The sequence below is a fragment of the Protopterus annectens genome, chromosome 9.part0 (genome assembly GCF_019279795.1).
Source record: "Protopterus annectens isolate FY-2018-M chromosome 9.part0, PAN1.0, whole genome shotgun sequence".
Taxonomy (NCBI): domain Eukaryota; kingdom Metazoa; phylum Chordata; order Ceratodontiformes; family Protopteridae; genus Protopterus; species Protopterus annectens.
In genome coordinates this window covers 1,841,545,887-1,841,567,568 of record NC_056743.1, presented here as the reverse complement: position 1 = coordinate 1,841,567,568, position 21,682 = coordinate 1,841,545,887, and the positions used below count along the sequence as shown (strand labels likewise).

Genomic DNA, 21,682 nt, shown 5'->3' with positions numbered 1-21,682 from the left:
ATAGCCACATCAGAATAAATGCTTCTTAAGTGTCAAGTATCTCCAGTCTGTTGAGGAAAAATACTTCTGCTTCTGGCAAATTAAAAATTATTTTCCCAGATGCAAAACATTTTGCCTAGCTTGGCAATGAAGATTCATTTTATTTTATTTTATTTATTTATTTATTTACAAACATATATGTGCATACCTAAGAAGCTTAATAAGATGGCAGGGCTTTTTCTCATAGTTTAGCCATTTAAACATGATCAAATCTTACTAAATTACTGCCAGTTTTGATGGGATAATTATTCCAAGTAGTTTTTTTCAAAGCCGGCTATTTGTCTAAAATTGAAATTAATTTTAACAGTAATTGATATTAGGGGAGCATTAGATTTTTGATCTTTCTAAGATCATTGAGCGCTGTCTGTGCCCAAGGACAGATCACCTTGCAAGTTGATAACTTTAGTCAGCAACATGTTGTCAGGAAATCAGATTGTCCGTCTCTCGCTATTTTCTGTGGGATACCAAGCATACTTAAGCTGTACCTTCTACTTCCAGTTTCCAAGGCTTCTATGTTTTCTTAGTAGAAAAATTATTTTGCTTCTATAAAAAAAAATTCTGTTTCTTCTTCTTTTAGTCATCTGTCCGTATTCTTCAGTTATTTCTCCATGCTTGTAGTCCTTGCTGTTAAGTAGTTTAGTCCATACCTCTCAACTGTACAAATTTTCACAGAATGTTCATATTTTTGCCTCATATTTTTGGTCCGTTTTTTTACAGGGTTGTGGTTTTGTGGCAAATCATTAAAGATTGAAGTTAGAAAATGACAGACATTTGAGTTTCAGACTTCATACCAGTCAGAAAATTCATGCTAATGCAGAACCTGTTCTATCAACTTTCTAAGTTTGTAAGAGCAATATTTGAAAACTGTCCCTATTTTTGGGCGTTTGTCCCAATTTATTTATGGCTTTGTCCAGATTTCTTGCTGTAAGAGGGTGAAAGGTACGGTTCAGTCTGTCGACTACCGGTTTTCTGGACATACTTCAGTTTAGTTTGAAACTGTTGCATTTTAATAGTTAATGTCTGAACAGAAGAAATTACTTGCTGAGTGGCTTCTTTTAACATATTAAGCAATGAGGAAAATTTTAAAACACCCATTTTTTAGAGAGTTTAGCCACAAACTAAGTGTTGTAAAATCACGGAAGTGTATACAAATGCTCCAAAATATGTGAGGTTCATTATACTAAGAAAGATTTTGGACAGCTGTAGGGTAGTCTAAGTGAAAAGAAAATTGTTTTCTGTCAGGAGACTGAAATAAATAAAGGAATATAGCTCATGTGGCAATTGTCTTGGATAGAATCCATTAGTAACATTGCATTTTAACTGCATTGCAGTTTGACTTTCACGAATTGTGTAGGCGGTCTGTTTCCTGTTTAAACATAAATAAGTATACATATTTATTGACCCATCACTTATGACTTAAGCAATCATGCACCCACATAAATGAAAACAAACCACAGTGACATACCTTCAGTTTCAAATGCTATACATCACTCATAATCTATCTAGTCACTGTCAGCCAAACACTGCAAAGTAAATTAAACCCTTTCCTTCCTTTAAACTTTATTCCTGCTCTAAAACATTATTCTGTTCATATATACAATTTCCATTTTTTCCTATGTAATTTACTCCTACCCTTTTCCAAAGATCTCCCCCCCCCCCCCCCCCATCCAGCTGCTCTATCTCTGTCAGTATATTCATCACCTCTAGCATGGTTGGTCGAGACTCGGAATTCCATTTTTTTAGTAATTGTTTTTTTGGCAGCATCCATAATCAAATTCACCAAGGCCTTACCATTCCTGGCAACTCCAACTCTGCATTACAGCTCCAAAAACTAATTTCTCTACTTAGACCAATTTGCTTACCCAGTATTTCTGTCAGAACAGTCTGCAGGATCTTTTGAAGTCTGTCAACTCACCACACTCCCAAAAAACATGTTCTCAGCTTCCTCTGTCTCCCCCACCACACCACTAACACCTGCAATCCACCTGAGGAAAAAAAAACCTCTGAGTCGGATTGGGGTACAATAACACCCATGCAAACACCTCCAAGCAGTAACCTCAAATCTTCCAGACTTTGTCACATATTTGGGAGCCATACATTTATCCTTCCATTGTTTCCCTGCGAACCGCCCATCCAGTCTCTTCCCCCAGTCTCCTCCAACCTCCTCCGATAGATTCCTGTAGTTGTCATGCAGTACTTTACATACCCCACTAAGTATCCCCTCCTCAACAGCATCCCATGTTCCAGACTCCACCAAAAACTCCACCAGCACTGGTCCCCTCACTCAGGATCCCCCATTTCCCTCTATTTGCCTAAACTCTGTTGTCAATCTGTCAATCCTTGATGGGGAAGGCAATCCCCAGCCTGCGGTCCAAATGAATTTGCCTTCTCTTTTCACCCTCCCCCCATTATTTGCTTCCAGTACCTTGGTTTCTTTGACAGTTTTCTCCAGTAAATTCCAGTTGCCTCTTGCTCATTCTTTGTACCTGTAATTGCAGTCAACCTTATCAGCAAAATCTCCTTTCTGCATTGCCATGCTGGCATAGTTTTTAGAATACTTTCTGCTAATTTATGAATATAATACTCTCTATGGTTATTGTTGTTCTCCTGCTTTGAGTATATTCTATATAGTTATCCTCCTTAAGGATCCAAAATCCCAGTGTCTCCTCGCTTCTTGTGCTTTCCCCGTTTTATTATCATTCCTCTCCAATTAGAATTCTAGCTTTCTGCTTGTGCTATGTATAGGAGCCTTAATTGTGTAGCTATGAAATACCCCCTCAAATCAGGTAATCCTGAACTACCTTATTCTGTTGGAAGGATCAGCTTCTTCCACTTGACTCCTGCTCTCTTCCCCTCCCAAATAAAGTCCTTCAACGTTTTAATAATTGCCACCTAACTTCTCCACTGGTTAATAAAAATATGCCTGACCCCTGTGTAAAACTAAAGGAACTAAAACATTTTCACTTTTGTATATTGCTATTGGTAAAACAGAGCTTTCAGTCTTATTATTATGGGTATTGCCAAACCAATTTATGTGTGGGTACATAGTTTGCAGCTATTGCCTTTGTTTATCCTTATTTTTTTTATCCCCAAAAGACTTGAAAGTCTGTCAGAATGTTCCACAACACTGAAATGTCCTATTCTGATTTTATGAGGTATAAAATATCTGCAAGTAAAGCCAAATTGTCTTAACTACCATACCAATTATATCCTTATATTTCCGAGTCCCTTATTTTCTTTGCCAGTGGTTCTAAATATAATCAAATAACAAATGGGAAAGAGGACATCTCTGCCTGGTTCCTCTGCTCAGACAGAACTTAGAGAGGACCCCCCACACACACACAACTTTAATTTTCACCTCTGATGCCTCGTGTATCTTCCTAATCAACCTTATAATTATATCAGGGAATGAAAATGCTTCCATTGCCCAACCCATAAAATCCCAGCTTCCTCTGCATCAAGACCTACTAGCAGCAGTTGTATTTTCCTACATTCTATTTCCCTCTGGATCATCATTGTTCTATTAATGTTTTCAAATTTTTGTCTGCCAATTTTGGCATCCCCTTTGCCATTCTTTTATCCATTGTAGACATAAATGCTTTTTAATCATGGTTAAGAATTGAAATGGGCCTATATGAAGCTGGATCTGATGAGCCTTTACCATCGTTAGGTATTACAGCCACCCCATTCTTAGAGTGTTTGATGTTTCTCCTCCTTTTGAAATATTGTTAAATAAAACCTTCCAGATCTTTGACTTTCTTCCTTGCTTCTAAACGTCCACAAGAATACCATCTATTCCTGGAGGCTTTCCTGTAGATTGGTTATGCATCGCCATTTTTTTCTTATCACCTCCTATCCTGTTAGTAATTGATCCTCATCTGCCTCTAGCCTTGGCATATTTAATTCTTCCATAAACATTCCACATTTCTCTGCTTTATAGAGATTTTCATCAAGTTTCTGAAATATTTCTAATACCTCTACAGGATCTCTGGTTATTTTCCTCGTTATAGTCTTCCTAAGCTTTGCAACAATCCATTCTACTTTCTGTTGCGTGACTAGTGCTAAAAGTTTTTGAGCTCTGGATTTAGCAAAAAATAGTTGCTTATCAGCAAGCTTTCTAAACTCATGCATGTTATTCAGGTAGTTCCTTATTTTCTCTTTAGCACACTGCATTTGCACCTGTTCTTGTTCTGTGAGATTCTGCATTTGCACCTGTTCTTGTTCTGTGAGATTCCCCTTATTCTTCAATACTTTAGCATTTGTCAGTCCCTCTAAATAATTCTTGTTACTTCTTAACCATCTCTTTTTTTCTTTTATTTCCACTCTTATTTTTAAGCTTCCCTTTAATCTTATCCCTCTTCCTAGCTATATTTTCAGAAGAAATGTTTATCTTCTCTAATAATTCCTTAATAATTTCCCCAGTCCATTACTTAAATTCCTCTTTAACAGGTGGGGAAGCAGCAGTGTCTCACTTATTTCCTTACCCTGCATTTTTATTTTAGTTATTGGCACATCATCTGAAATAGTTATTGGATACGTATCAAAACTGTCCTGTGAATTATAATTTCTGCCTAGCGTAGCCCAGTTTTTGCACAATTGGGAATAAATATGTAAATTCTCTCTGAACTCCTGCTACTGAATTCACATCTTCCATTCCAAATATTTTCATACATTTCTTCAAAAATCTACCCACTGTTATATTTTCCCTTCTAGACACCCCATATACATCCTTACTACTGCAAATCAAATTCCAGTCCCCACCTGTAAGTAATATTCCCTGCTGAAATTGATAATTTCTCCCATGGTTTTCTTTAAGCTCAAATGTAGCAGTTTTAGGTGGAATATTAATACATTCTAGTATAATTCTCCTCCCTTGCTAGTAACACCTTGTTGCTATAAATTTACCATAATTATCTTTTTTCCCCTCTTCTATCACTGTTGGAGCTCCTCTTGCAATTAAATGCAAGTACTCCCCTTTTTCTTTGTCCCAGATTTTCAGCGAATGACCATCCTGAAATCATTTCTTTACCAAATTCACATGCTCACTTTTTTTCCAAGTGTGTCTTTTGTAGCATAGCTATCCAAAGTTGGTCTCCAGTCCCCTGTCTTTTTTGGAGCTAAAATGAACCTTGAGTAAATTCTGGATCCAATTTGGTCTCCGAGGACTTCTTGGATGACTCTTTTTTTTTTCTAGCAACCTTTGAATTTCTAGGGTTGCTTGATCCCTTTGACTGGGTGGTATGTCTGGGTGTGGTCTTTGGAAAGGGTGGAAGGGAGAAAGGAATGTTGTATCCCCTGGATATGATGGACTGTACCCATTTTTCTTGAGTCATGTTTAGCCAGGCATTTGGGTACAGTGCTAATCACCCACCGACTGCCTCCAGAGGTGGGCAGGTGGGCCTTCTTTCAGGAGCACTGGAAGGATCTACGCGAGAACATATCTCTGTCACCCTGACTCTGCGGACCCCTTCTGCTGCGAGGGTGGCATCTTCTGTTACTTCCCCCTTTGCCCTTGGGAGAAAATTCACCAGGAATGTCTGGTGAGGCTCCTTTGGATTTCTGGAACCACATTTTTCAGCCCTTCTGACCTTTGGGGTAAGGTCTAGTAGGGACTGAGAAATGTACTCCCATGGCAGACTGTCTTGCCCGCTCCTGGTAAGAGTCTTCTTCGCTTTTGGCCCGAACAAGGACGAGCCGTCAAACGGGGCATCAATAAAGGAAGACTTCAAGGGTTCAGCAAAGTCACAAAGATGCATCCAGGAATGTCTCCTTAGAGCTATTCCTGTGCCTGCTGCCATGCTTGCTCCATCGGCCACATAAGAAATGAAGCGCATGGAGGAGTTAGCTATAGAGGTTAAGGTCGCAAGCTGAGAGCTTATCTTGTCAGATACCCCCACAGCTGTAGCGCCTTGGGGGCAATCTCCTAGCTCCTTGAGGTGATCCCTCTGAAGACGAGTGAAATGGGATAAATAATTAAGCAACCTAAGGATAAAGGCCTCTGAAGAGAACATACGCTTCTTGTATCTGTCCATCGTTCGAGACTCCTTATTTGGCGGGTGAACAGATGCAGAAGTTTCAGCTAATTCCTTCTTGGTGGCCGCCACCACCACCATAGGATCTACTTGGACACCTTTGGTCAAACACTGTCTGTCTTCCGGGGCTGTAATGAATTTGCTGGGCCTCCTCGGAACCGGCTTGACTGACTCTGGAGATCTCCACACCTTTCGAATGACTAAACCCACAAGCTGATTGAAAGGTGAAGACACACAAGAGGTGGAGGGTCGAGAACCAAATGCCTCTAGGTACACCAACTCATCTTCAGAAGGGGAGAGGGTTTTCTAGCCACCTCTCTGTTTCAAGTTCTGTAAGATGTCTGAAAAGGAGACATCCTCAGGGGGTGACCATGAGGACCCTTCTGAATCCTCTAAGTCTGTATCGGATGTGACCAACTCACGGCAGTCTGTGTGTTTTCTCTTACACGTTCTTTTCCGGTGGACCTCCTTGGGGGGATGTTCCGGGAAGGTTTCAGAAGAGAAGGTTTCACCCATTGGGGTGTCCCGGGGCACTGGTTCTCTATGCTGGGGCTGGAGGGATGGTGTAGAGGTTGACACTGGCCCTTTGGGGGAAGAGCTGCTGAAGCCGAGGGTGGAGCAGTCTCAGAGGAAAGCATGCTCCTTATCACCTTGAAGGCACCATGATCTTGGGCTGGGAGAGCCTCTGGCTCAGAGGAACCGGGAGATCTCCCCTGCACCAAGGAGGGTGGTTCCGAGGCTGATGTGGGTGCAGAACTCACCTGTGCTAAAGTCCCAAGTGGGAGAGTCTGATCCAACAAGGGTCTGGTTCGACTCTCTGCCCTGGAACCAATGAGGGAGTCTCAGCCCCCAGACCCCTCGATGGAAGGCATTGAAGTGGTCGGAGCGGAGATCAGCACCAAAACTCCAGGAATGGATTTTGGGTCTGACTGTTCCACCACAAGGACTTCCAGGCACCCTGGCTCCGAACTCTACTGAATCGGAAGAGGAACCGAAGGTAAATAAACTACTGGATTCGGCTCCATGACCTTCTGGGCTGGGCTGATGAGAATTTTTGCCAGGGCCGGTGTACAAAGCAACCTTCTAACCACCGACTCCACATCATCATCTGAAAGGCTCCTGGATGACTGAGAGGAATGGGATGACTTGTGGCTACCTGCCACCGATTGCAAAGGAGGAGACTGCGGCACTGAATGAATAGGGTCCAGGGATGGTGACCGGCTTTTTTTCCGACTACTAGATGGTTCCGAAACTGCAAGTGGAACCGACATAGCTTTTTCCTTTTCAGAACCAACAGATTTTGGCTCCAAATAACTCAGTTTTTCAAGTCTCTTTGGCTCGGAGACTGGAGCCGAAGAAGTTTTGGGTGATTTGTCTGAAGTTTTGGAGGCCTGAGTCCCTTCAACAGCTGAATCAAAAGGCCCCTTTAACAAACCCCTAAGAATAAGCTTATTTTTCCACTCCTGCAGGACCCTTGAGCTAAACCCATGGCAAAACAGAACAGGAATCATGCAGGTGGACTGCATCTAAGCACTGCACACAACTAGTGTGACCATCAGTAAGAGACATCTTCTGTGTACATAAGTCGCACTTTTTAAACCCAGACTGTCTGGTCTCCTTAGACATCCTGACTCTTAACCGTTTAAGTATATAACCAGTAGTGAAAGACAGGTCAGTTAAATTTCACTCAAGTACAATGAATTGCACTAGCCTACAAAAAACAGTCACTATCAGTCTAAGTGCACAGTTTGCAGTGAAAGGAAAAACCAGGTCAGTGAAATTTCACTCAAGTGAAAAGAATTACACTAGCCCACAAACAACCACTATAACTAAACTGCAAGGAGAAACAACATATGTTCATAGTGTTACCCTGCTGCAGTCATCACACTTGGATTATCCTGTCATCAGGCTGTCCCGCAGTCGGCCTGAATTCCAAAGTCTTGGTCTGGCGTCAGTTGCTGTCGCTTCTTCCCTGACGTCAGTGCGCCAGGGGTATATAAGAGGCATCCGATGCCATTTTCTTCAGTCTTTCTTGCCGCACGGTGCCCGAAGCAGAAGCAGTTCGCAAGTGCCGGTTGGCCGACACCTGAGATTTTCGAATTGAGTTTCAGTCCGAAGTCTTCAAAGCTAAGTACCCCGTTGGGGAACCTTTTCTTGCCTCAGTCCGATGTCAGAAAAAGTTAACAATTGTATTTCTTGTGGGAAGCAAATACCTCATAAGGACTTTCAGTCTTATTGTATACCGTGCCTAGGCCCAGAACACGACGTCACTGGTTGTCGGTTTTGCGCTCGGTTCAATAAGCGAACTATAAAGCAACGCTTTGATTTCGCTCGACACTACTTCGGTAGGAAATTTAATTATACTATGCCGTCGGAGCAACCGACTACCGGCGTGCATAAAAAATGCAAAGATTAAGACAGGCAGCCTAGATCCAAGCCAGAATCCGAGGCCTCTGCTGGGCTGGTCGCCGGTTCTCAGTGAGGCACCTACGCAGACCCTGACGACTGCAGAATTGGAACCCCAGACTGCTTCGGATTCTCATGCAGTGAGTACTAGGCCGACGCAGCCATTTTCTTTAGCCCCTACCAACACCATTGCAGAAGGAGAAGCCGGTGCTGTGGAAACACCTTCGGTTACAGAAGGTGTCTGTAGACTGACTACTCTCACCATAAAATCTTATGCTAAGCTTAGGACTCTTTTAAAACCTAAAAAGACTGTACATCATTCTCCAGTTCAAGGCCCCATGCGTAAGAAACAGATGCTTAAGATCTTAAGATGGCTGAAGATTTGATTACTCTGATCAGGGGCTCCCAACCCCCCCCCCCCGACAAAAGGCCAAGACAAAAGGAGGATTATGCCTCTTCTGATCAAGTTTCTATTTCCTCAGACTCCTCTGAGGAACATGATTACTCCTTTTCCCCCTTATGAAGATTCTGATTCTGAAGATTCCATTCCCTCAGCATCTCCCCCTGAAGACTATTCCTTTGGGGAAACCTTACATACCATGAGGGAACATTTCCACTGGGAAGGTCAGGACTACTCCGACTCAAAGAAAAGACCCCGAGAGTTTCTCTTACTTCCCCAGCACAGACCACTTGCTATCCCTCCAGTTTTAGACATTGTGGATGATGTTTACTTAGAATCTAGTATAAATCCAGATTCTCTCTGCCTCCTGCTCCAGCCAAACCAGGCAGATATTATAGAGTGCCTGACTCACAAAAATTCCTTTACAAAAGCCCTGTTGCTGACCCAGAAACAATCTCCCAGGGTCCCAAAGGGGCGAAGGCTTCTATGGCTAAAAACCCTGTGCCCTCTGAAAGGGACTCCAGAGCACTAGATAGGTGGGGGAAAAAGGTTTACACCTCAGCTACTCTGGCTATGAGAGCACTAAATTGTCAATTTCACGTGCTGAAATATCAGCAATTCTTAATGTTTCAATTAAAATAAAATATGAGCACACACTCTCAACAGTCTGAATTGAAGGAAATGCAGGATCTGTTGCATGCAGCTGAACAGGTGGGCAAACATACTTTACAATGTGGATTTGATTCCTTGGAAGCTTCCTGTAGAGCAGCTGTTACTGGGTCTGTCATACGTAGGCATGCCTGGTTAAAGGAACAGGCTCTGCCGGATAATGTTAATGCAAAATTACTAGATGCACCTTTACAGCAGGATGTCTTATTTGGTGTTAAAGCAGAAGAGGTTTTAAAGAAAATGGAGGATAAGGCAAAGTCTATGCAGACAGTCAGATTTCTTACAGGTACAACCCCCTCGCTTCAGCAGAAATTGGCGAACAAAAAATTGGTCCTTTCCAGCTTCTGACAGACCACAGAGGGGTAAATACAGACGCCCAAGGGGCAGAGGTCAAGCACAAATCCCTTACAAACCTTGCCAATGGGCTACTGCAACACAGAAGGGAGGAGAAGATAGGCCTCAAACTACCAGAAGACAAACACAATGACTTAGCCCTCAAACTGCCAAGCAAAACTCTATTGGCAGCTCCCTTGGGAGGAAAATTAGCACTTTTAGCAGACAACTGGCATATCATCACAAAGGACAAATGGGTCCTAGACATTATCTCACAAGGATACAGATTCCATTTCCACACCTTGCCAAGGATAAAAGGAATGCCAAACCTGCCACAAAATCAATGGGCAGAGGCACAAAAACAAATTGCAGCTCTCATGGACATGAGAGCCATTCAACTGGTACCTACAAAGGAGCAAGGCCAAGGATTTTACTCAAGGCTCTTTCTAGTCCCCAGAAAGGACAATGCATGGAGACCCATTCTGGACCTTTCAATTCTAAACACCTACTTGCAAGTACCCAAATTCAAGATGCTAACACTACAGCAGCTTCTTCCCATGTTGGGCAAGAAGGCTTGGCTAGTGACGGACCTCACGGAGGCATACCTGCATGTCCCTATCAGACAGAATTGCAGAAGATACCTTCATTTCATTGCAGGTTCAACCCATTATCAATTCTCTGTACTGCCCTTTGGCTTATCTACTGCGCCCAGGGTTTTCACAAAATGCCTGGCACCAGTAATTACATACTGCAGACAAAGAGGAATTCAAATATACCCATACCTGGACGACTGCCTTATCCAAGCAGAAAGCAAGGACATTCTCTTACATCTGGCGTTTGTAAAACACCTTCTAAGTTGCCTAGGGTACACAGTAAACAAAAAGAAATCAAAACTAGTGCCCTCACCGAACATGACATTCCTGGGTGTCAGCTTGAATACAACGGTCCAAATGGCTTACCTCATGCCAGACAAGCCACTACAGCTAACTCAATACTTCAAAATAATGGCAACAAAAACCCAACTCCCTGCAAGAAAAATTCTTCAGGCCTTGGGATTCATGGCATCTTGCATACTACTAATACCATTTGCAAAACTGCATATGAGGAAATTACAATGGTACCTGTAAAGCGTATGGACTCAACACAGCCACAGCTTGGAAACAATGATACCTCTCATTCCCTGCCTTCAACAGGAGTTTCTATGGTGGTCACAGGCATGTCACCTCAACAAGGGTCAGCCTTTCACTTTACCCCCAGCCGGGCAAACTATGATAACAAATGCATCGGACTATGCCTGGGGGGGCACACATGGCAGGGCAGTGCGTTCAAGTCAGAGACTACAGGTCAAAGATATCTGCACATCAATCAAAAAGAAATGCTAACTGTACAAAATGCTCTGACAGCCTTCAAGGACCTCTTACATCCAGGACAACTTATTATAAGGACAGACAATACCACAGTAATGTGGTACATAAACAAGCAATGGGGTATACACTCCTACCCTCTATGCAGGCAAGCAATGACCTTGTGGAACACAGCACTGACTTACCAAGTTCAATTACAAGCACAGTTCCTGCCAGGAAGAAAGAACACATTGGCAGACGACCCAAGCAGGAACATCATGGATCCCCACGAGTGGAAACTGGATCCACAAGTGTTTGCAATGATAACTCAAAAATGGGGGTGCCCAGACATAGACCTGTTTGCCAACCCCCAAAACTATCAGCTACCAAAATTTTGCACAAAGACATTCCACCATCAAGCTTGGAAAGTGGACGCACTCTCATTCATTTGGAAAATGTTGACAGTATATGCCTTCCATCCACTGCCCCTTCTAACAAAGGTGCTGCTGAAAGTCAGAATGGAGAGACCACAAATGATACTCATTGCCCCAGACTGGCCACGCCAGCACTGGTACCCACTACTAAGGAACATGGCCCATGGCGCACCATGGATTTTACCACAAATTCCTCATCTGCTCACACAGCAAGACAATCAGATTCTACACAGCCAGCTCAAGACCTTAAATCTGGCTGCATGGCAAATCACCTAAACAACCAGCCAACTCCTCTTTCACAAGCTGTTATGGATGTCATTCTGGAGGCCAGGAGGCCCAGCACCAGGAAAGCCTACTCAGACAAATGGAAAAGATTTTGCGCCTGGAACCAAGCTAAAGGTCAAAATCCCTTTGAGCTGGACATACCTCAGATTCTACAATATTTAACTGAGATGTTACACAAAGGACTTTCCTTTTCATTTATTAAAATACCGGCCTCAGCTATTTCAGCTTACTACAACACGGATCCTCCCTTATTTTCACATCCACTTCTAAGGCAGTACCTCAGAGGGGCCAAAAACATAAGGCCTCCCAGGAGAGCACCAACGCCAACTTGGGACCTCAATTTTGTTCTGGAAAAGCTTACACTTCCACTTTTTGAGCCAGCTTTCTCAACTGATTTAAAATTTATATCATGTAAAACTGCCATGCTGCTAGCAATTACTTCAGCCAGAAGAGTCTCAGAGCTGCAGGCACTAATGGCAGTGGAGCCTTTCGTCATTTTTCATCAAGACAGAGTCTCTCTATGAACTAACCCCTCCTTTATGCCAAAGGTGGTTTCCAGTGTGGCACTAAATCAAACCATCCATTTACCCACTTTTTTCCCAAATCCACAGGACAAAGGTGAAAGACTCCTGCACTCCTTGGACATTCACAGGCAACTACGTTACTACTTAGATAAAACTAAGGCTTTCAGAAAATCTGACCAGCTCTTTGTATCCTATGCTACAGCATCACAAGGAAAGGCTATCTCAAAACAGACCATTTCAAAATGGATAGGACATTGCATACGTTTTTGCTACACCCATCATGGAAAACCAGTTCCTGCTAGCATAAGGCCCCACTCCACCAGGGCAGCAGCTACATCTACAGCCTTCCTCAGGGGGGTGCCAACCAAGGATATTCTGGAAGCTGCAACTTGGAGTTCAGTACACACCTTCACCAAACACTATCACTTACCACTATACTCTAAGACTAGAGCTGGCTTCGCCATTGCAGTTTTGCAGGGCCTTCTAGCCTCCTCTAACCCTGTTTGATTCCACCTCCCATCCTTAGCTTTGGGATTCAACCCAAGTGTGATGACTGCAGCAGGGTAACACTATGAACATAGTACAGTTTTGTACCTACCATAAATGTAGATGTTAGAGTGTTCACCCTGCTGCAGTCCAGGTTCCCCTCCCTCCATCCCCTCTGATCTAGCTGAAACCTTTCTATGCCTTTAAACCTGATACAACCTTTGTGGTGTATTTGCTTATAGCTGGAAGTATGTTTTATTTGTGCTTCATGTAGTGACCTCCTATTGGGGGGGCACCTGACATCTGGGGCAAGAAAAACTGAAGAAAATGGCGTCTGATGCCTCTTATATACTCCTGGTGCACTGATGTCAGGGAAGAAGTGACAGCAACCGACACCGGACCAAGACTTTGGAATTCAGGCCGACTGCGGGACCGCCTGACGACAGGATAACCCAAGTGTGATGACTGCAGCAGGGTGAACATTCGAACATCTACATTTATGATAGGTACAAAACTGTACTTTTCTTTCTTTCATCTATCCTTAAAAATAAAAATTAGAGGAGAGTCTCTAACTTAAACGATGCACTCCTCTAACCTGAGGGGACACCTCTAATTTAAATGACAAAGAAGGAAGGGAGACTAAAACAGGCTAAGGAGAGAAAAGAAGGGAATCCTCTAACTTAATTGGCTTAAGGGTAGCGCTAGGAAGAGGCCTAAGATAAACGATGGCCAACTTTGTCAAAAACAACAGTGGAAGGACTTTTGTTCTTCTAAAAAAAAAAAAAAAAAAAAAAAAAAGAGAGATGCACAGAAGAAATAGTAATATAGAGCAGATATTTTACTACTAAAATTTTTGAAAAACAATCTCTCAAAATATAAAGAAAAAAACACTTAGCCTGAGCCAGCGAAAAGGCAATCCTGAAGGTACAAGCAGCAAACGAGATCTGGGTAACAGTCGTTAGGCAGCTTGGGATAGTATGTAGCCTTGAGCCAGTGAAAGCTTTCGAGCTTTAGTAGGGTCTATGTTAGATCAGCAAATGCTGATTGATCAAACATATGTAAGCGAAAGCTTACAATCTCGAACTGTCAGAACAGCGATTTTTTTTTTCCTACGGAAAAAAATCGCTGATCCAAAACACACACACACAACACAAGCACACCAAACAAACATCAGTCCACACACATACACCTAAAATCTGGCACCGAACCCTGCACTAAACTATACACACACCACTAACTATCCACTTACCTTAACCCTAACCCTCACGTCCACACAATCGCACACATACCTAACCCGTGCCCTAACCCTGACTCACCTAACCCGCCCTAATACTTACATCCACACAATCGCACACTTACCTGAACCCTACCCGTAACTTTCCACCACAGCATTGAAAATACCGAAGCAACAGAAACAGGCAACCAAATTCTTTCCCTAGGAAAAAAATTCGGGTTTCTGTTGCTTCGATATTTTAATCTTTCGCTTACATATGTTCCATCAATCAGCGTTCACTTTTTTAAGCTTTCGTTGATCTAATATAGACCCATTTACTATACGGCCGAGTCGGAACCGATGCTCAGTTCCGAACCCAACCATCAAGAGTGAAGGCAAGATAGGACAACATAACATTTATCTTTTTTCCCCTCTTCTATTATTGTTGGAGCTCCTCTTGCAATTAAATGTAATGCTAAAATTCACATGCTACTTTTTTCCAAGTGTGTCTTTTGTAGCATAGCTGGTTTCACTCTGCATTTCTAATATAGTTTACTATTTTTTTCTTTTTTTGTAGATGTTTTTAAGACCATTCACATTTTAAAAATAATATGGAAAATGCCTTTATGGTATTATTATGTTATTATTCCCACCTGTTATGTAGAACAGTTTTTTAAATGTCTAGGTTTAGCTTTTGTTACATGCATACACTGTTTGGCAGGTTGATGCTTTTTATTGTTGTTTTTGATATATCCATTTGAACCTATGTTACAATCTTGCAAAACTTTTTGTTTTAATGAAAACCCTCAAAAAAAAAAAAAAAAAAAAACACACACACACCCCTACCTGTAGAACACCCCCAAAACCTATTACCTTAGTACTAACACACAAAACTATGTACATCTTCAAATAGTGAAGTTTGTATTTATTTTTGATAAAATCCAGTTAGTGTTAAATAACCTTCAATAAAGTAACTCATTTTAAAGTTCTCTTCAAAGTTATTTTAATAAACTTGAAATGGAAAGACTTAGTGGAGTGTCAAGAGCATTGTGATATTTGTCAGGGGAAACTTGTGTAGTCCATGTGTGTTCCAACTTTCTCACTCAGTTTAATTTCTCCAAGTCTTTTGGGTTTCTAATACTATGACTGGTATGGACCCTATTCCCAAGCTAAAATATGATTTAATTTTGTGAAATTGTTATTGTTTCAATATCTGATATTAGCCAGAAGTGCTGTTTGCAGCACCTAACATAACCTTCAATAAAGTAACTCATTTTAAAGTTCTCTTCAAAGTTATTTTAATAAACTTGAAATGGAAAGACCTAGTGGAGTGTCAAGAGCATTGTGATATTTGTCAGGGGAAACTTGTGTAGTCCATGTGTGTTCCAACTTTCTCACTCAGTTTAATTTCTCCAAGTCTTTTGGGTTTCTAATACTATGACTGGTATGGACCCTATTCCCAAGTTAAAATATGATTTAATTTTGTGAAATTGCTATTGTTTCAATATCTGATATTAGCCAGAAGTGCTGTTTGCAGCACCTGCAGTGTGCCCAGAATTGTCTACTTGTTCAATTCATGCGGAGCTGCATATATTGGTGATGTATCTAAATACAACTGTAAATTCTTTTTTATGAGACCCACTGCTCCTATTACTTTTGGAACTGTCTGAGTAGCCTTCTTCCACATTCCGTAGTTTCTACCTGCAAATCCCGGTATTTTATGATTTTGTGTCTCTCTTCACACAAGACATTGTAATCACTGGGTGTAGCAGTATCAGTGATCAATGCTACTTTTGTCATCTTTTCATGGACCGCTTTGTGTGGTTTTCTCGCATCTATTTTTTGAACTGTTAATGGCTGATCCCATGTCATATAAACTTCATCATTCTCTATAATGCTTTGTGGCTCATGTTTCCAATGCTTCTCAGCTACTTCAATATTGTAATATTTGCATAATCCACAACGCAGTTGTCTTGCCACATTATTATGCCTTTCAGTATAAAGGCCCTGTGCCATTAGTGTGTCACACCCAGCAACAAGATGTGCGACTGTTTCCACTTCTGTTTTACAAAACCTGTTTGCCTGTTTCTCCCTCATGTTCATTGGATTTTGTAAACTAATGTGTATGTAGTCCACTGTCCTGGGCCGCCAATATTAACTTTTTGTCTTTTGGTTTAAATTCACCACTTCTAACCATTCCTGTGGCAGATCCTGATTGATGTTAGGTTGTTTCAGATGTTTTCTGTTCTTGCAGCTATATTTATGCCTTTTCCACATTTCTTGCCTTCTCATGTGATCCTCCTCTTTTGTTTTTGGCACATTCAGTTGCTGCCTTATTTTTGTCTACTACTGACTTGATTTTCATTTCCACCTGACACCAGTATGCTTTTGCTAAACTAAGCAGGGAAGTTATCGTAGATTTGTTTTCAAGTTTTAAAAATGTTATTATGTTTGGATCTTGTGAGGTCAGCAGGTATGTATACAGTCCTATTGGTGCAGATGTGTGCATGTAATCAATTTCGAGGAGGCCCATACCTCCTCCAGAATTGATGTATAACCTTGGTATACACTAATTTTTATATATCATTTGATGAGCATGAAACACTCTTATTTCCTCTCCAACCTGATTGATAAGCAGCATGTTTGCAAGTACTTACTAGGAGTTTTTATGACCTCATTTTGGGTGCACTTTACAATCCAAGTATAGACACGTTTGATGTATTTTAACTGTTTATGGATGCTTAATTCTTCTTTATGCTCTCCCTAGAATGGATTTGACTACTTGTTGACATATAGCGACAACCCACAGACTGTCTTTCCACGTTATTGTGTCAGCTGGATGGTATCCAGTGGTAAGTTTATCTCTGTGGTCCTTGAATTTTCTGCATTGCTAAGCAAAGCATACTGACTGTTTTGAATGTTGAGGTAGCTGGTGGGCAACATGAACAATGAGAATGAATGCCCCATATGTACATAGTAAGTTTGTCTTTGTATTTGGATATTTGAATATGGTAAAGCCTGATTTTTAAAGTGACATTTAATGCGTTTCTGTTTGGTTATATGCTTCACTTTGGTGATTTGCAGAGTGGGGTTAATTTTCTGGAATCAGTTTTGGGACTTTTGATAAGTGGCAACATGAATTTATACACTGTATGTATGTGCATATGGATGTATATATATAATATGGAAGGCTGTACATGTCTTTTGACTATGATCGCTTTATTTATGATGCTCTGATGCCTTTCTGTACTCCTAAAATTATTGAAATATAGTTTGTTTTGCTTTGTAGGAATGCCGGACTTCTTGGAAAAACTGCACATGGCTGCACTCAAGGCAAAAAAAATGGAAATTAAAGTGAAGGATTACATGTCATCCAGGAGCAAAGACCATGCAGACCTGAAACCTACCCAGAACTCTGAGAGGGATTCTGATGCTAACTGCAGTCCCCAGCCAGTAGAGTATGCGTAGACATTATTACTGTATGTGTTGCTGTTCTCAGAAGGGCAAACTGCACAGACTCCATTGAGATAGGAGGAGTCAGGTCACCTGGAAGACTATCTTTTTTTTAAAGAAAGATCGTATGAATACTGAAACAGTTGGAAAAACTACTGCTTTTTAAAAGCAGGCCAGTCAGTGCGTAGATGAAGGAAGAGAGGTTGTTTTACGTGGGAGCAGAAGAAATGAAACATTTGTTAGCGTCCTGTTTGTACCTCTCACGGCAGATGTCCTCCTTGGTCATGCAGTTCAGTTTTCTGTAACTTTCACATACCTGAGAAAGGCATGTCGCACCAGTCTCTGAAGCACTGCTCAGAATTTTTATCAAGACGTTTGATATACATTTCTATTATATGTTTGGCTGGGGAAAGAAGTATATCAGTAGGAAAGGTTTGTGTGGATATGTGTTAGTGAAATTCCTTTCTGACATCAACCCGTCTGATTGTGGTTGTTTAGAGTGTTTAGGCTTGACTGTCTTGGATTGTATTCAGGTAACTCCATTTTACATTGCCTGATACTACCAATAAGTTAACCCATGCTTGTAAGTTTTGCTGTGGTGCATTAGCTGTTGAGGGCATTGCCTGAGATCCACTTGCTGTCATTTGACATACAGCTGCAGAAGGCAAGCACTTTGCTTCGACTTTTGTAGAGTTTGTAAAGGAAGCAAGCGGGTTGTGCAGGACTGTTGCATTTTTCTTTTATTCCTGATGCACTGTGTTACTGTAAAATGTCATCCATGACCATAGGTACACCAAACTGTTTGCTTCCGTTACAGTAGTGACCAAGGTCACCTGATGCTTTTGACCAAAGAAGAAATATCCTTTCCTTAACATGCCAGTATGTAGCAGCAGAAGTGACCATTACGTGCTTCACTAGAAGTAAAATATGTAAGCCTGCCACCTTTCAAAGCTCCTCTGTTGGTTTGCATTTATTGACTGCAAATAACAAGACTCCCTAAAGTATGCAATGCATAAGCTTTGCTGTTTACTATCTTTCCTTAACTTGCAGAGCAGAGATGTACCAGCAGTAAAGTGTCAATTGTGTGATGTTAGAATAGGGTCTAATAAGGTCTATATTAAAACAAGTGTTACAAATTGCAAACGCTCAGATGAGCGAAAATGCTGCAACTCGAAAACGTGTGCCCCCCACACCCCCCACTAAATATATATTCCAATTCCGAGATAGCACTACAGTAAAGAAAGGGCAAATATTCCAATCTTCACTGTATTGCGATTTAAAAAAAAAAAAAGTTGAGTCATTTTCGCTCATCTAAGAGTTTGCACTTTGTAACATTCGTTCTTTTAATGTAGACCCGTTAGAATATACAGCTCACTGTGATTACAGCCCTCATTTTTGCTAGGGTTTAGAACCTGGTGTGAAAATTTCTGTAGTTGCCCCACTGTTTTTAGTAGTTGAGCAGGCTCTTAAAACTCTGGCTTTATTTATAGTGCCAAGCTGTACACATTTGCTCTTTCCTTACTCAGAATATACAGTTATTTCATTAAGTTAACTCTCTGAGATTTTGATATGTATAATGGACCTTTGCCACTTTTTGTGTTCCTTGGTACTCCTTTAGTTATAAAAATGCAACTTTTTGTGTGACAGGCATCTTACTGAATGTAACTTGCAGAGCTGTAGCTGTTTACACCTCCAGGAAATGTGGCAAAGTAGTGTAACCATTATGCCTTCCCATTCAGCAGCACGTGACCAAGTTAGGAATCCGGTATTTAATGAGACCGGATACACTGCTTATACAGATGGTTATTTATGTTTTAAGATGACTTGGTACTGGTTCTGTAAGCGTGTCAAAAAGGAAGTCCTTGTCACTGGGTTACATTTTGGTGTAGTACTTGAATTTGATGTGTACCATGTTCTGTCTAGAAAAAAAATTGTATACAAAGGGCTTTTACCCTATTTGAGTGTTGTATGCAGAAAGTAATAGCAGTTTTATAAAGCTTAAATTTTTGTATGGATTTTTTTCCTTGCAGTATTGTGTGATTGTGCACTACTGGGACTGTCGATGTAGAATAAGTCTTGGTGCCATGTGATGTCTTAGTATTCAGCTTGGTTAGTAATGGAAGCCATCTCGCTCTTTATTCTTTTTCCATTTTTTTTTCAGACTTTAAGAAGGAATAAAAGATGCATATCTGTGTTTGGGGTGTCTGCTTGCAAGCACACATGTGCATGTGTGTTTGTGGGAGTGGGGATGCATGACTTTCTGGCTGAAGAGCACTGTACTTTTGAACATGTGCTAGAGGAAAAACTGATTTCACTTGGCAGCTTCTTGGGTCAGAATCTGCATTTCTCAATGATTTTTGAGTCCATCTAGTTTGTGTTTCCCTCTTCCCAGTCTTGTAGGTTTCGAGAGCTTAGTTGTTTCATGGGCCCCACTTAGTCTGAGATGTTATTGACTCAGACTGCAAGACATTTCAGAGAATTAATTTTAAATAAGCTATGATGATTTTGAGATTTTTGTGGTAATTTTTTAACTTAAATTTTTATAATGCTTTGTAATGTAGTTGTATACATACACACTGGAATGTAGTCCCTCTGGTATCAATCATGTCAGTTCTAAGCAGTCTGACCAGTTTCACTTTGAACATCTTGGCTGACTGAAGTACCATTCACTAATTTCAGTACTCTGTAACTATCTGCATTTGTGTGGTAATATAATTAAATTCAGGTATTTAAAACATTGTGTTATTGCTTCTTTTTTGTTTGTCTTTTTTGTATAAATATGAATATAACAGACTGCGGAAGACCCACTTTACTGATTCTCTTGCCTTTGTTCCTGACGTGATTTCAGATGCCCATCTGTCTGTAAAATGTCATGAAGGTGTCCTAGTTCTGAACACATCTACACCCCTTTGCTACACTTCATAGTGACAATGGTACGTTTTGCAGTGAAACAGCTGATAGTTCATCTTCTAGCTGTGTCTGTTAAGTCTTTCAGCAGCGCACACCATGTCACAAGATGCCCTTGTTCATTTAATTATTTTGTTTTCTACTTTAAGTAAAGAGTAAATCCTAATTCACATAGACTTATGTGACACAAAACTACTTAAATCAGATGTTATCAGTGTAAGTAAAGTAATATATGAATGAGACATTGCTTTAAAATAAGCTTGACCAGGAACTTTTCATGTTTGCAGAATATTAGTTATGAATGTAAATGTATATTGTATATATAGCTGCAGCAATTTACGTGATAACTTTTAAAGGGAAGGTTTATGTAGAAGTAAAACATTTATATGTGAAAATTTGCTTGTGCTGTTAATTATATTGTGATTCAGTTTTCTTACCAAAGTTTTCCATTCTAAAGTACCCTGTTTAGTGATGGTCAAAATAACTTAGCCTAATAGTACAATTCAGCATTGCATGGTCTTGCTAGTGTTTGACATCTACTTCAGTATATATAAGGAAATGTACAGCGTATGACATGGTAATTACTTAAGTACCCTCGCACAGTCAACTATTATCGGTATTGTTTGTGAAGGAAGGTGCACTGTTGCTCCTGTAACACATAACTGTAAATATTCATCATACTGATCACTGCTGCGGTAGCCTAAACTATACAGGCTATATCCTGCGTAGAATTTAAAACCTGTCTGGCTTCCAAAGTTTCAGGGCACCTTCCACATGACCAAACTATTAGCTCAAGCTGAGCTGACTAAAAGACAGGTTTGAATGCCAAGCTCTTTGGAGCTTTTCTTACACCAAAGAGAGCACTCTTTGGGCTTTTGAGAATCGACATTGCTGGGTAGTTGAGTTTCCTTTAGGGAAAAGCCTTCTTCATGTTATTTTTAGTGTTTAAACTGTCCTTTTTAGGAAAGTGCATTTTAAGCTAGGAATATGTTTTCACTGACTCAAGTGGCTTTAGTTTTAAACAGGAGCACACTTTTGTTTCTGAGAGTATATAAGTTAGTTTAAACATTCATAAACTGTCTTTTTTCTATGTAGAAACTGTGCTTAAATTAGTTTTTGGGGCTGATGAAGTGCACAAAGTGCTTTTACTGTGTTTTA

General features: G+C 40.8%; 1 protein-coding gene across 1 annotated transcript in view; it reads left to right on the top strand.

The window, feature by feature from the left end:
• The window catches only part of STARD7 (StAR related lipid transfer domain containing 7), a 396,226-nt gene extending 375,872 nt beyond the window's left edge, over positions 1 to 20,354 (top strand). Inside the window, exons 7-8 of the mRNA XM_044084698.1 lie at positions 16,932 to 17,016; positions 17,454 to 20,354. Coding sequence (XP_043940633.1) covers positions 16,932 to 17,016; positions 17,454 to 17,632 — 264 coding nt within the window. The 3' untranslated portion in view covers positions 17,633 to 20,354. The remainder of the gene's footprint in view (positions 1 to 16,931; positions 17,017 to 17,453) is intronic.
• Positions 20,355 to 21,682: the final 1,328 nt, after the last annotated feature.